The sequence below is a fragment of the Myxocyprinus asiaticus genome, chromosome 31, assembly GCF_019703515.2.
Source record: "Myxocyprinus asiaticus isolate MX2 ecotype Aquarium Trade chromosome 31, UBuf_Myxa_2, whole genome shotgun sequence".
Taxonomy (NCBI): Eukaryota; Metazoa; Chordata; class Actinopteri; order Cypriniformes; family Catostomidae; genus Myxocyprinus; species Myxocyprinus asiaticus.
In genome coordinates this window covers 14,369,128-14,382,456 of record NC_059374.1, presented here as the reverse complement: position 1 = coordinate 14,382,456, position 13,329 = coordinate 14,369,128, and the positions used below count along the sequence as shown (strand labels likewise).

General features: G+C 37.7%; 1 protein-coding gene across 1 annotated transcript in view; it reads left to right on the top strand.

The window, feature by feature from the left end:
* Positions 1 to 6,433: 6,433 nt before the first annotated feature.
* LOC127421903 (prostacyclin receptor-like) overlaps positions 6,434 to 13,329 on the top strand; it is a 73,950-nt gene continuing 67,054 nt past the window's right edge. Inside the window, exons 1-2 of the mRNA XM_051665112.1 lie at positions 6,434 to 6,774; positions 9,465 to 10,400. Of these exons, the coding sequence (XP_051521072.1) occupies positions 9,576 to 10,400 (825 nt within the window). The 5' untranslated portion in view covers positions 6,434 to 6,774; positions 9,465 to 9,575. The remainder of the gene's footprint in view (positions 6,775 to 9,464; positions 10,401 to 13,329) is intronic.

Sequence of the window (13,329 nt, the reverse complement as noted above, 5' to 3'; positions counted from 1 at the left end):
TGCGGGAAACAGGACCCAAGGTAACAGTTCAATCGGGATTTATTAACAACTCAAAAGTTCTTCTTCAAATAACAGGAACTTTCTCCCCCGAGACGCGGGCAGAGAACTAAGGAATCCTCCTCCACAGGGATAGGGCTTTTGAACCGGCGAAGGCGGCAGCCAACGAGAGGGTAACACACCTCTACAGACAGGCATACAAGCAAGCTTCAACTATACAAAAGAGCACAGTTAACAAGACAGCAAACACAACCTTCACATTTTACAGTACCATTACAACAGTAACAGTCACAGTCACAATGATCCAACATCGGACATGACACACGCGGGGGTTTAAATAAGAGAAACAAACATGGGTGTCGCTCGCAGATGAAATTTGTAATGATCAGCATTCCCATGGAAACAATCAGGGTTCCCATGGAAACACTGATGCAGCATGCCAGCGACACCTCAAACATAAACACGCTTTGACAAAACAGACAAGGGACGATGATGACATGGTCCTCCACAGTCACACACACAACCTGACAAGGTGCCATAACCGTGACATCACTGGAGGGCACACGGCGGCAAATCGAACACAGCGATAACCCACCATCAGACCCGTGCACCCACACAAAACACGAACACAAAACACAAGACAGACAGGGGACGATGATGATCCTCGTCAGACAAAGCCTAACCTGACCGGTTGACAGAACCATGACATCACCGGAGAGGGCACGGCGGTGATGCGTGCATGGCAGTCCAAACAACCGGACCCATGTGCAGGCCAATACTGCCACGGTCCCGTCAGGTAGAACCTAAACCTGACAAGGTTATATATATATATTAGTAATATAACATATAATACCATAATATTATTATTATCATAATAATAATTTTGCAACATACAAATGGAGGCTAAAGAGTAGACAACATATCACTGGCTAAGGAAATCAATTTAACATTGTATCTTGATGAAACTTGCAATTTACATCCCTACTCCTCAGCGTGTGTTGTGTCCGGAACTACATGACAAACCGCAGATGTTTTCCAAAGAGTTAGCATGGCTAGGCAGCAGCGCATCACTACAAGGCTTAAGCAACGTGTCTTCAAAAATGATGAGGCACTCTCGAGTTGATCCAGCACTGGAGAGATCCAGCGCATGCGAAGACGACAAACCCAATGGGGTGACGACAGCGGTGGCCATCAAACCCAAGGCCCCTAAAAAAATTTCAACGGTCGAGTGTCATTCCTAGAAGGAAATTTGAGAACTGTTTTTCTAATTCTCTTTGCCCAATTGATTTTGAGACCCAACAGTTTCAAATGTGCTAGCAGCTGGTCCTGTGCTTGCATGCTTGTGCCTCTGACTGCACTAAAAGCAACCAGTCATCAAAGTAATTCAGAACACGGTCACTGCTCAAGCTCAGTGGAGCAAGCTCTGCATCGACACATTTCGTGAATGCGCGAGGAGCTAAGGACAAGCCGAAGGGCAGGACTTTGAACTGAAATGCAGTGCCCTCAAAGGCGAATCTCAAGAATGGCCTGTGATGAGGGGCTATCTGAACATGAAAGGATGCATAATTTCAGGCCGATCAACACAAACCATTTCAGAGGATGGATGTGAGACAAAATCTGTCTCTGAGTAACCAACCATGCCTTTCTGTGCCTTGCATGCTGGCATTGTCTGTATCGTGTCTTTGGCAAGGAGACTTCATACCTCTGGCCGCAAGACCAGTGTGTCTCGCACCGACATGGTGGATGACAAAACGCTGCCTTGTGAACTGAAGCATGTAGCTAAGTTCGGTTATGCACAGTACCCAACTTCTACCCGGGCCCTCTCGAGGGTCAGAAAAAAACACTGTGTATGTTTTAAGTCGTGTTGCAACATGGCAGTCTTGTGGCATGGCACTAACAACAGCAGTCTCCTGGCATGCCGATGTAAATAGTAAACACAATAGTAAAAACAGGGAGAAACCATCCTGTGTTACAGAGGAGATGTTATGCTCTATTTCCAGGCTCACAATTGTGGGGAAAGTGAGAAGCAAATTTCTGACAAAATTAGCTAGGGAAGTTACTCCACAGACACTGGCCCACCCATAGACCTGCCAATATACTGGACATCCTTTATTTCATACTGGGTAGACTGCCGTAGTCGAATGCGGCTAGTTTGTTGTCCAGAAAGCATATATTGGCCAGAAGAATTGAGTGAGAGAGCCGGTCTGGTGGGGCTACCTTTTAGCCAAGTATTGATGCCTCCGCATTTGCCATGATTCCAAGTCCTCTCACACTGCTTGCGGTGCTTCCGTTCACAGGTTTCTATGGTTTATGATTCTGTAGTCACTGGGCCTGATCTCCTTATTAAGCCAAGGCACAGATGGAGTATGGTGGATGGGAGTGGGACCAAGATCGTCCTTCAGAAGCATCTTGAGTTTCATGCGCTCACAGTGAACACAATCAGTCACACCAAGCGCTGCTTAAGCTTGAGCTTGTCCCAGGCAAATAAAGCAGCGATCATGCCAGAGGGAAATAATGCTCACATGGTGGAAAACATTTGCGAAATGCCATCTTAAAAAAGACGTCATTAAGCAAACAGCTCTTTTATGTGCTTTACAGAAAATAAAACACACAACACTATCACAAAGCAGCATTTAAAACACGTAAGTGATAAAGGATACACTGTCCATCATGGCACAACAGGGAAGTAGAAAATAATCCACTCACTGAAGATGTGCAATATCAACAGCGAAGCAAAGATGACGCGCTCATCAGGGGTGGAGCATCAAGCACCATCTGCCAATAAATTGGTATGACTTTAAAGGGTTCAGAGGTTGTCACTCCTGGGAGGAGTTTGACATTGCGTCAGCAACTGACGCAGCGTCGAAGAGACCAACTTGAAAAGAAACCATCTTGGCATTTCCACTCTCAGAGTGACATACACTGTCCTGAAAACTTCCAACCCAGTCTCATGACGAGATGTTTTAATAGAACAAGATAGCAAAATCGTAAGAAATCACGAGTTGGCTTGTACAAAAACATATGAGTTTTAGGCCCATACAGAAAAATGAATGAACAATATATTATGAAGTTATTATGATTTTTCCTACGTTTAACCCCATAACCCAAATCTAAACCTAACTCTAAAGTCTAACCCCTTACCCAAACCCTAAACCTAACCATGATTTAAATATAAAAGTAACTTTAGTGTACAACTGAAGAAACATCAGTGTTTGGAATGAGACGAGGGAAATGCATTATGTTATTGACATAAGTCATATGTATTGCATAAATAAATTCTAAATGAGCCACAAAATTTGTTCACAAACGTTTCCTTTCTTAAAATGAAGTGTTGGATTGGAGGATAGCTAAAATTTGATGACTCTAATTTGAAATTCTGTTTGTTGATTGGTCGGTCTCACATGAGAATAAAAGTTGTACCTTTTCATACATGCCAAGTCGTACAATATCTAATGATTTCGCTATCTTGTATGAATTATTACATGAGTTGTCATGAGACTATGTTGCAACTTCTCCCAATCAAAATATGTGTTCGATTAACATATACTCAAAACAAACTCCTTTCGAACCATCTGTAATCGCTCAAAATGTATGTGTGCTTTGCAAAGAGCAGTCTTGCAACAATAGCTGTTGCTGAACTCCAGTGATCGGAATATGATGATGCAAAATTCCAGCCACATGTCTTTTGGGACTAAACAGACAACAGTGAGCAGCCTGCAGTAAAATGCCATCTTTCAGGTCATTTGTTCCTGGGCAAATGACCTGAAACTGACTCAAGACTGATAGGATCTTAACAGATGTGCTTTCATGTAAATTTGGAAGTTTGAATAAAATATACATCATGACTAAACCAGGAGTTTTATTATTTCTTTTTTGATTGATTTGTTTTTAAAATATATCAACTATTTGATTTCATGGGGTTTTTAAAGGCAGCATAAACATGGCGAATTTCAAGTATAAGTAAAATTGATACCAATATTCTCAAAAAGCTGTAAACAGAGCCACATGTAAGTGTTTATGATGGGTTGATAACATGGGCCATTAAGTCTAAGAGGAAAATAATTTGGTCTGCTTCCTGGCGAAAAGTGCTGTGTAGTTATTTCTCGTGGCTCCATACTTCTCAAATATTCACAATGCGTGCTGATAGACAATCACAATTGATGTCCCAATGGACTCAAATATATGTACACACACGCAAAAACAGATGCACCAAAACTTTATCTAATTTCAGAATTGTAGAAGTTGTATTCATTTACTTTAATGGGCTGATAATACAGTCTGTACGCTGCCTCTTGTTATTCTGTCAGAACAAACAGGGCATGGAAACAATTTTGGAAAGATTGAGGGTTTGGTGTAGACAGACAGTGAAGAGTGATACTTAAAATTAAATTAAGGATTTAAGTTTCAATTTATAGATATTCTTTAATAATTTGTTATTAGATGCTCTTATAAAATGCAATTGAAAAGTTGCATTTAAATTTGTATTAAATAATTTATTGTTACATTTAACCCAATTTTTAAACATGAATTGAATGAATGAATTCATAAATTGATTTCATAATTTTTTTAGTGGCAGTCCTGTTACAGATTTTAATAGTTTTACAATCATTGGAAAACCTTTTGCACTGTGAATACAATGCACTGATCTTAAGAGCCAAATGTAACAAAAAGAATGCCTTAAATCTTCAAAGCACCATATATAAGAACCCATATTGCACATACAGTATTGCTGCATCTGGCAGTTTCCCCTCTATTGACCAAAATGCAAATTAAAGCCGAGTGAAACAGCTTATCAAACAAGAAAAAAATGTGGGGTGGGGATTTGAGTTTATCCATTGGTTTTATGATTGGATTGTGACAATATGGGCACTGCATAGCAGAATGGAAGCAGATGTGAATGCAAGTTTGCAGTGGACACACACACCCCTACCAGCCAGTTATCGGTGAAATTGAGCAGCGATCTCAACACATTTATGATCAAACTGACAACATAAACACACGAGCACATCGCGGTCTTTACTTACGAAGAGGCTGAAGCCGCTGAAAAACGAGCGATTAGAAGATAACCATATTTTAACATTTTGAATCACAATACACTAAATAAAAAATAAAAATAAAAAACACTTACTCGTGCTGTGCATCCTAAGATAACGGCATTCAAAAATATAAATAAACTCCACAGGCATCCAAAGTGTTGTATTCATTAGTGATAACCTCAGTAATTCAGCCGTGAAATGTCTCGAACACAACCGCGAATTCGCCGTTATTCCTCCATATTCGAAATTTAAATTCAAGCCAGCTGACCCGTAACTAAGGAAGTTTGGGTTAAGGAACGATAGTTTTGAAGGAAATCAGATGGAAATACACCTTGCCATCTTCACCAACATGCGATTGATGCTTCGTTCAACTCTACGCAAGGTTGTGGTATTTATAAGAAAGGGGCAGGGTTTAAACGGACTAAATGATTGGAGAAGTCCTTCATACATCACCAGAGAGAAGTCTGTCGTTTCACCGGAAGATCGAGTTATGACATTTTGATTAAAGATTACGAGGTAAAAAAATAAATAAATAAATAAAAATAATAATTAAAAAATAAAACATATGCATGGATGAATTGTTCACAATATGATCAATAACACACATTTAGAAAATAGATAGTGTGAATTTTCATTTCATGCCGACTTTAAAGGAAAAATATGTTGGCTGAATTTTTTATTTATTTATTTATTTTTGTCTACAGTTCTCAAAAATATCTTTATTCTTCATGCTTTTAAGATTGGCTTTAGTGTTTTTTAATAATATAATTTAGTAAAATAACAATATTCATGACAAAATGCATGAATAAATGGGGGGGGGGGGGTACAAAACATTGTAAAATACAATAAAAGTAATCAAAATATCTTTACAAAATTAGCAAATTCATTGCATTTATTCATGTTTTATATATGTAACCTTTTTCATCATTACAGATATATATATATATATATATATTATATATATATATATATATATATATATATATATTTATGTAAACAAGTTTGAAATTTTTTTTAATCATTATTACAAGTCAGAACACTTATCAACCTAATACTTTAATGCTGTTTTTTTTTTTTTAACTATTAAAATTGCTCGAACATAACAGGAGGGTTAATAAGACATATTGTTTAAACACAATGATATATGACACAATGATATATGACACAATGATATAATAGTCCATTGTGAATTATACAGGAGGAATGTTCCTTGTAATTATCAGATGATCATGCAAAATAAATAACTTAAAGTGAGTAAACAGGGCAATAACTAATGATGTTGTTTACATTTATATTCAGTACGCACTATTAAAATGTGTAAAAACTGAGCTCTCTGCTCCTCCTCTTTCGCGCGACTTCTTTATCAGCCACAGGAAGGAAATCTCATTCATCTACCTTCACGAGGTGGAGGAATGAACAGTCTGTGGATGTCTTAACTAAAGTGAGTTATTGATATAACTACCGACTGAATTCGTTATAGGCTCCTCTCACCGTCTCGGAGCCTAACAAACTCGAGTGTGGAGTTGTTTTACATGTGAAATCTGTGAGTGGCGAGAACTGGACAGGCAAGTAACTCAACTAACAACCGTTTAATGAATTTAAAGAGGGAAAGCTACAGATGAAAGGGGCGACCGAAGAACTGTCATATCGATTTCGCTTTCGAATATTGTTTTTGGAGTGACAAGGAAAAGGAAGGGAATGCAGCGTCATGATTAGACACGGATGAGTTTCCCGTTGACAGGTGCGTATTGACATGTGATGATTCAAGATTCGATGCTTTATTGTCATGACAACCTACAGTAGTTGTTCGGAATTTATTTAACCCTTGTGCTAACTTCGGGACATTTTTGTCTTTTTTTATTTTTGTCTTTTCGATCATTTTGGCTGTGTTAATACCAACGGCATAAATTTTGCCAAAGGTGTGTATTTTGGGGGGAATTTTGATATTTCAACCTCAGTTCCTAAAATACATCTATAATACACTGTGTACACAAATATTTACACTCAGGACCTTCAGGACAACAATGTCCCCATTGAAACCCATTAAAACTGCAATATTTGATCCCAGTGCCATTAAAGCATAAAATCATGAATTCTATTATATTTATGCTTTCATTCCGGAGCCTTAGCTTCAAAATTTAAATTTTTAATATTTTCCACCAGATGGTGCCATTTTTCTCATGTTTAGCCTATGGAGCAAATACATGCTTTTTTCCTATTTTCTGTTTGCTGTATTATAGAGCACTGCAGGCCAATTGAATAAATGATGCAGCTAAAATTGTGTGGGTGTGTTGGTATGGATGTCAGAGTGTGTTTTGTATGCGTATATTGAGAAATTTGTGTGTGTGTGTGTGTGTGTGTGTGTGTGTGTGTAAAAAAACAACAGTGGTATTATGTAAACAAACTGGAATTTAAAGGGCTAAAATCCTGAAAATAAATGAATATTTGGTAGTTATGATCAGGACTGATGTTGGGTAAAAAATCTAATTCAGTGTAAGTGGAAAATAATATGAATATATAATATTTTTATGGTATTTTTTTGACACAGATATTTTTGTCCTCTAAGGTCCTGAGTTTTTTTTTTTTTTTTAATCTGACACTGCACAAAAAATAATAATGCATCAAAATCAATGTTGTTGCTAATCATTGACATATCACAGACTGTGATAATCCAATGAGAAATATTCCCCTTAGCATTTAGTATATGGAAAATAATTAATTTTCTGTGTTTTTTCATAAAAAACAAAAAACAAAAGTGGCATTATATAAACAAACTGGCATTGAAAGGGTTAAAATCCTGAAAATATATGAATATTTGGTATTTATGACCAGGACTGATGTTTGTTAAAAATAATTAACTCACTGAAAGTGGAAAATAATATAAATATATAATATTATTATGGCAGTTTTTTGACATGGACATTTTTGTCCTCTAAGGACCTCTGAGTAACTTGTTTTTATTTTTATTGACGCACAAGGGTTAATTGTTATCAACGAGTAATGCAGCAAAGTAGCATTACTTAGTAAGGAAGTGATACATAAGATGGGCAATAAATAATAACATACTAGAAATTAAAAAAACATGTACAGTAATTTGAGTCTGTAAGATAGTACACACAAACAGTGTGGTCCAAAAGTCTGAGACTAATTAAAATGCAGCTTTTTGCATTCTTTTCAAAATTATCTAACATTTAGTATTAGGTATGCCCCCATTTGGTTTAGTAACATCATGTATTTGAGCTGGCATGGACTTCACAAATGTGTGCAAAATCTGATGATCATGTTATCCAGCAAGATTTGAGAATGTTCCAAACAGCATCTTATGTGCTTCAATGGATGTAAGGAAATCTGACCTTTTTCGTCAGATTTAAACGATTTCAGATTTTCAGTGTGGTCTCAGACCTCTGGACCCCACTGTACATTACATAAAGCAAGAACAAGAAACCAGTTTAGAAACCTTTGCAGTCAGATGTTATATAACAACATATTAAGGTGTGCAGGTTATTAGCAATGTACAGTTTTTGTTAATTTTGAATATTTAAATAAGTTAAAAGTATAGTCAAAATAAGCACTGTTTGCATTTGATAACAGAGACAGTGTACTCTGGAAATTGAAGGGCCGTGTCATTAGAGCAGTGGTTCTTGATTGTGCATTACAAAAAAATTTGAATAAAAATCAAACATTAAATTTGATTAAAATTGGCATTCTACACAGGCTTCACAATATTCTAAATTATGCAAAAACAAGGCTTAAAAGTGTATTAGTATTAGCTATATTGCCAAGTGATGGATGAGTTTGCGCCAAAATACTGTAGAGTTTGATTAGACATGCACACCCTTGGATCAACTACAAAAAATATGGAAAGCGTTTTTGTTTTCTCGTCCCTTTTAAAAGTTGATAAGTTTAGTTTGCTATCCAAACTTTTCCCAATTATGTGGTTAAAGGGATAGTTCACACAAAAATACAAATTCTGTCATCATTTACTCACCCTACAGTTTGTACATGTTGTTACAAACTCATATGAAGTTCTAAAAGGAGATGCTAGGTAGAATGTTAGGGACTAATTGTCTCATTCACCATTCTCTTTCATTGAATGGTGATTGAGTCTGTAATTCTCTAACATTCTGTCTGTCTAACGTACACTGTATGTGTTCCATGGAAGAAAGTCAACAGAATGACATGATGTTGAGTAACTAATGACTTAAATGCTTCAGTGAACTAACCTTTTAATTGCATGTATTTGCATTTAGCATTATTTTTTACCTGCTGTCAGTGGCCCTGTTAGAACATACCTGTGGTTAATTTTTGGGTCGCGATTTTCCATTTGAGAACCACTGCTTAAGAGTGTATATATGCTTTAGGCAACCATGGATGTGCTTGAGAAGTGTGATAGACTTCTTAAATCTGAAAAAAATGCTTTCTCTTTTACAGTTTCTTTGTGTTCTCAAAGAAAAGGAACTGCAGCTCTAGTGGAATAGACAGAACAGCCTTTGCCCGATCCCTACCTTTGGGGTCAGGGATCAAGGGCAAGGCAGTCTAAACATGCTCTCAAACAAGACATGTGAGAACATCACTCGAATTGATGTAAATGGGAACCCTGTGATGAGCATTGTAATGTTCATTGCTGGGGTGGTCGGCAACCTGCTGGCCTTGGCTATCCTAGGGGTTCACCAGAAAGAGCATCGCACCAAGTCCTCTGTCTTCTGCATCCTCGTGACGGGCCTTGCTCTGACAGATCTTGTGGGAACGTGTTTACTCAGCCCACCAGTTTTCGTTTGCTATGCTCAAAGCACATCCCTGGTAGGTCTTACAGGAAATTGGTGGCTGTGCGGACTCTTCGCCTTCGCCATGACATTTTTCGGCCTGGCCTCTATGTTCATACTATGCGCCATGGCGGTGGAGCGATGCCTTGCCATCAGTCACCCTTACTTCTACTCGAAACATGTGCGGCGAAGCTTTGCTAAGATTGTCCTCTTACTCATCTATCTCTTTACCTTTGCTTTCTGCTTGCTGCCCTTCTTTGGATATGGAAGGCACAAGCAGTACTGTCCTGGGACGTGGTGTTTCATCAAGATGGAGGCAGAAGGAGAGGGTGAGGATGAGGAGAGACGAACGCTGGCCTTCTCGCTGTCCTACTCTGTGCTCATGGCACTCCTCATCACTGTAGTTTTCTTGTGTAACGGTTCAGTCATTGTCAGCCTGTGCCGCATGCACCGGAGCCAAATAACTCGCCGGGGTTCGGTGGTGTCAGCCGGACGAAAGAGGAGGTTGAGTACCTGGTTTGGACAAGGAGAGGAAGAAATGGACCATCTAATCCTACTGGCCTCCATGACCTTCATTTTCGTCATTTGCTCCTTACCGCTGACTGTGAGTACATGACACATTCTATGGTTTACCCCTGCTGAAAAGACCAGTTTAGACAAACACAGATACCAGGCTGGTTTACACAGAACTGGCTAGTGCTGGTCTAGCTGGTGGACCAGCATAGCCATGGTATTCACAAGCAAAAAATAGCTATGTTGGTCTTTAAAAAAGGGAAGCTGAAATGCTTCCTTACACCTAGATTAAAGTTAGTCTTGTACCAAACCTCATTGTCTCAGTTTGCCAGACTTTTTACTTCCACATGACTTGCATCGGGCCATCAACGCACCACTCAATGCCAGCATCAAATGCCCCTTTGATCTCCAGATGAAACTTGTTGCAGAGAATGTCTTCTTTTTTGAGGTTAGCCCTGACATTGCCCACATAATGATACATAATCTGAATTGTCCAGTAATCATTGGTTGCTGCTTTGAAAGGTCATCAGCAACAAAATCAAATTTTAAATAATTTGAACTTTAAGCACCTCGTTGCAACACTGAATGGAAGTGTACTGCGGTGCAACAAGTAACGCTGAAGCTGACCCTTCACTCCAAACAGCTCAATGTATTCAGCAACACTGATTCAAGTCATGTGGAAACCTCTTTAGGATCAGATCAAAATGTAGCTGTTGCAGCTGGTTGACCATTGTAGTTAGGGGGTTAAGATAGTGGTTAAGCCTGGTTTTAGTCTAGATTAAAGTTAGTCCTAGACCAAACCTCATTCTCTCAGTTTGGCAGCCTTTTTTTTTTTTTTATTTGTATTTGTATTTGTATTTTATTTTTTTTTACTAAGGATTAGGATTCAATTGGTCTAGGATCATTGTTTGTGGAACTAATCTTTTGTATTAAGTAGGCTACCCTACTGTCAAGTAGCTCTTTCCCAGCCCTTGACATCACTTTAAACTGATGTAGTAGACTGGAAATAGCTCTAATCGAACCATAATTTCACTTAAAACAAATGATTCTGCTTTGGAAGGTAATTCAGACTGTCTTTGCAATGTGGTAGTAAATTATTCACAGTTGTGTGGATTGTTTAGTCTCCAAATTAAGGTCTTGGAGTTAAAGATTGCCACGCTATAAGAAAATAAATCTTTTGCATTTTGTAATGGAATTCTTTTAACACAAACTACTAATAGTTTATTCATATGATTAACCAAAGAAGACGTTTGCCTTTTTATTAATCACCAAGCTGGGAAAACATGCTTTTGAAAACCTGATTTTGTAACGCATACCTTTTTCAGAGAGAGCAAGTTTTGTTTTAGTTTGTTGTGTGTAGTGATCGCTGGGTGTGGACATGCCATGGGGGAGCTGCTTTTCAGTCCTGTATTGCATAACAAAGGCTATTATGTTTTTATTGTAACCCCAAATGTCAGTTGCTGTGTTATTTTACCTCACTGTCAGTGTTACGTGATAATTTTAGAGGCATGCTGCAAACTTGACTACCCTGGAAGACTGGATTAGACCAGCTCTGCTTTTCTTTTGTCAGTCTACAATCAAAAATAGTTTGGAAGTGTTTTTCTTAGGATCTTTGTTTTTGAATATGGTAAAATAGAGCCATATTTCTAAAAAGAACTTGGAATAAATTGATGAGTTGATGAACTAAATATGGTTAATGGTCTAATCATTTGCTTTTACATTACTGGTGCTTGCTTAGACAAACATCACTATTGTGATACAGTATCATTATTGTGCATACTAGGGATTATTTGAACAAACCCAAAAAAGTTTTAAAGCCAAATAAAAAAAAGTAAAAAATTAATTAAAAAAATTTAATTAAATGCACCATGTTTTCTACGGACATGAATGCTACCTCAAATCCTGTGGCTTGTTGAGATGCACACTGGCGACCAAAAATATGGAATAATGTACAGAGTTGAATAAAAGTACCAGTTTCTTTTCATAATCTGTACATTATTCAAAATTTTTGGCCACCAGTGTATACAATTTCTTTCTAAGCTATAAACCTGGCAGATGATGAAATAGGCGAAAAAAATTTACTTGTCGAAAAGTTGACTTTGCAACCATCCAGAAAACCCTACGCACCCTATCTATGCACAAAAAAACAAACAAACATAAGAACCCCTTTGCTACAACATACACTGAAAAAAAAAAAAATGTTAACTGAAAATTTACTTCATGCCAGTGGTGTAGTAGTGTCTGAAGAGGTGTGCATACTGTGCATTTATGAAAGAGGTTCGGTTTGTATCACGGTTTCGGTACGGTTCGGTATTTGTGACCATAGTTTAAGCATGTTTGTAGTAAAATCATGGTAACCACAAAATCAATGTGGTTGCTGTCAATGTTACAATATATAGTAAAATCATTGTTACTACATGGAAACTACAGTATTACTGTTATAAAACCATGCTTAATTGTAGCAAAACCATGATTTTTGCTCATAAAACCATAGTGACTGCAGTCATGGTTACTACAATATTACTAAAGTAAAACCATTAAAAAACTTTTCATCAGGATCCTTCTCTAAATCAACATTTTAACTTAATACCTGCACTATTACGCTACATGCATCAACATAAATGCACTTCAGACTCATCTCAACATATATTCAATATGCAGAAGCTGTACATCACTACAAAAGGAATAACCTTGCTATTAAAATGGATACAAGAAGGGATGTTGTGATAATGCTGCTTGAGTATTTTAATATACATGGAAATCCCACATGAACACCCCAAACACTTTAGTTATTGTTTCATGTCTATCCGAATTAGCACTGAGAGCCTGCTTAAAATTGAAGGGAGTGTTTGCAGTTTCGGCTCACCTGCAGCTCTTTCCCTGGGTGATGTCGGGTGATGTTGATACATAATTAATCATGTATCAATGTATTACTTTAACTGCGTTTTAATGCCATTAATCAAAGCGCATTATTGACGCTCACAATAGATTACAGCTGCACGAGGAAACAGGAAGAACTC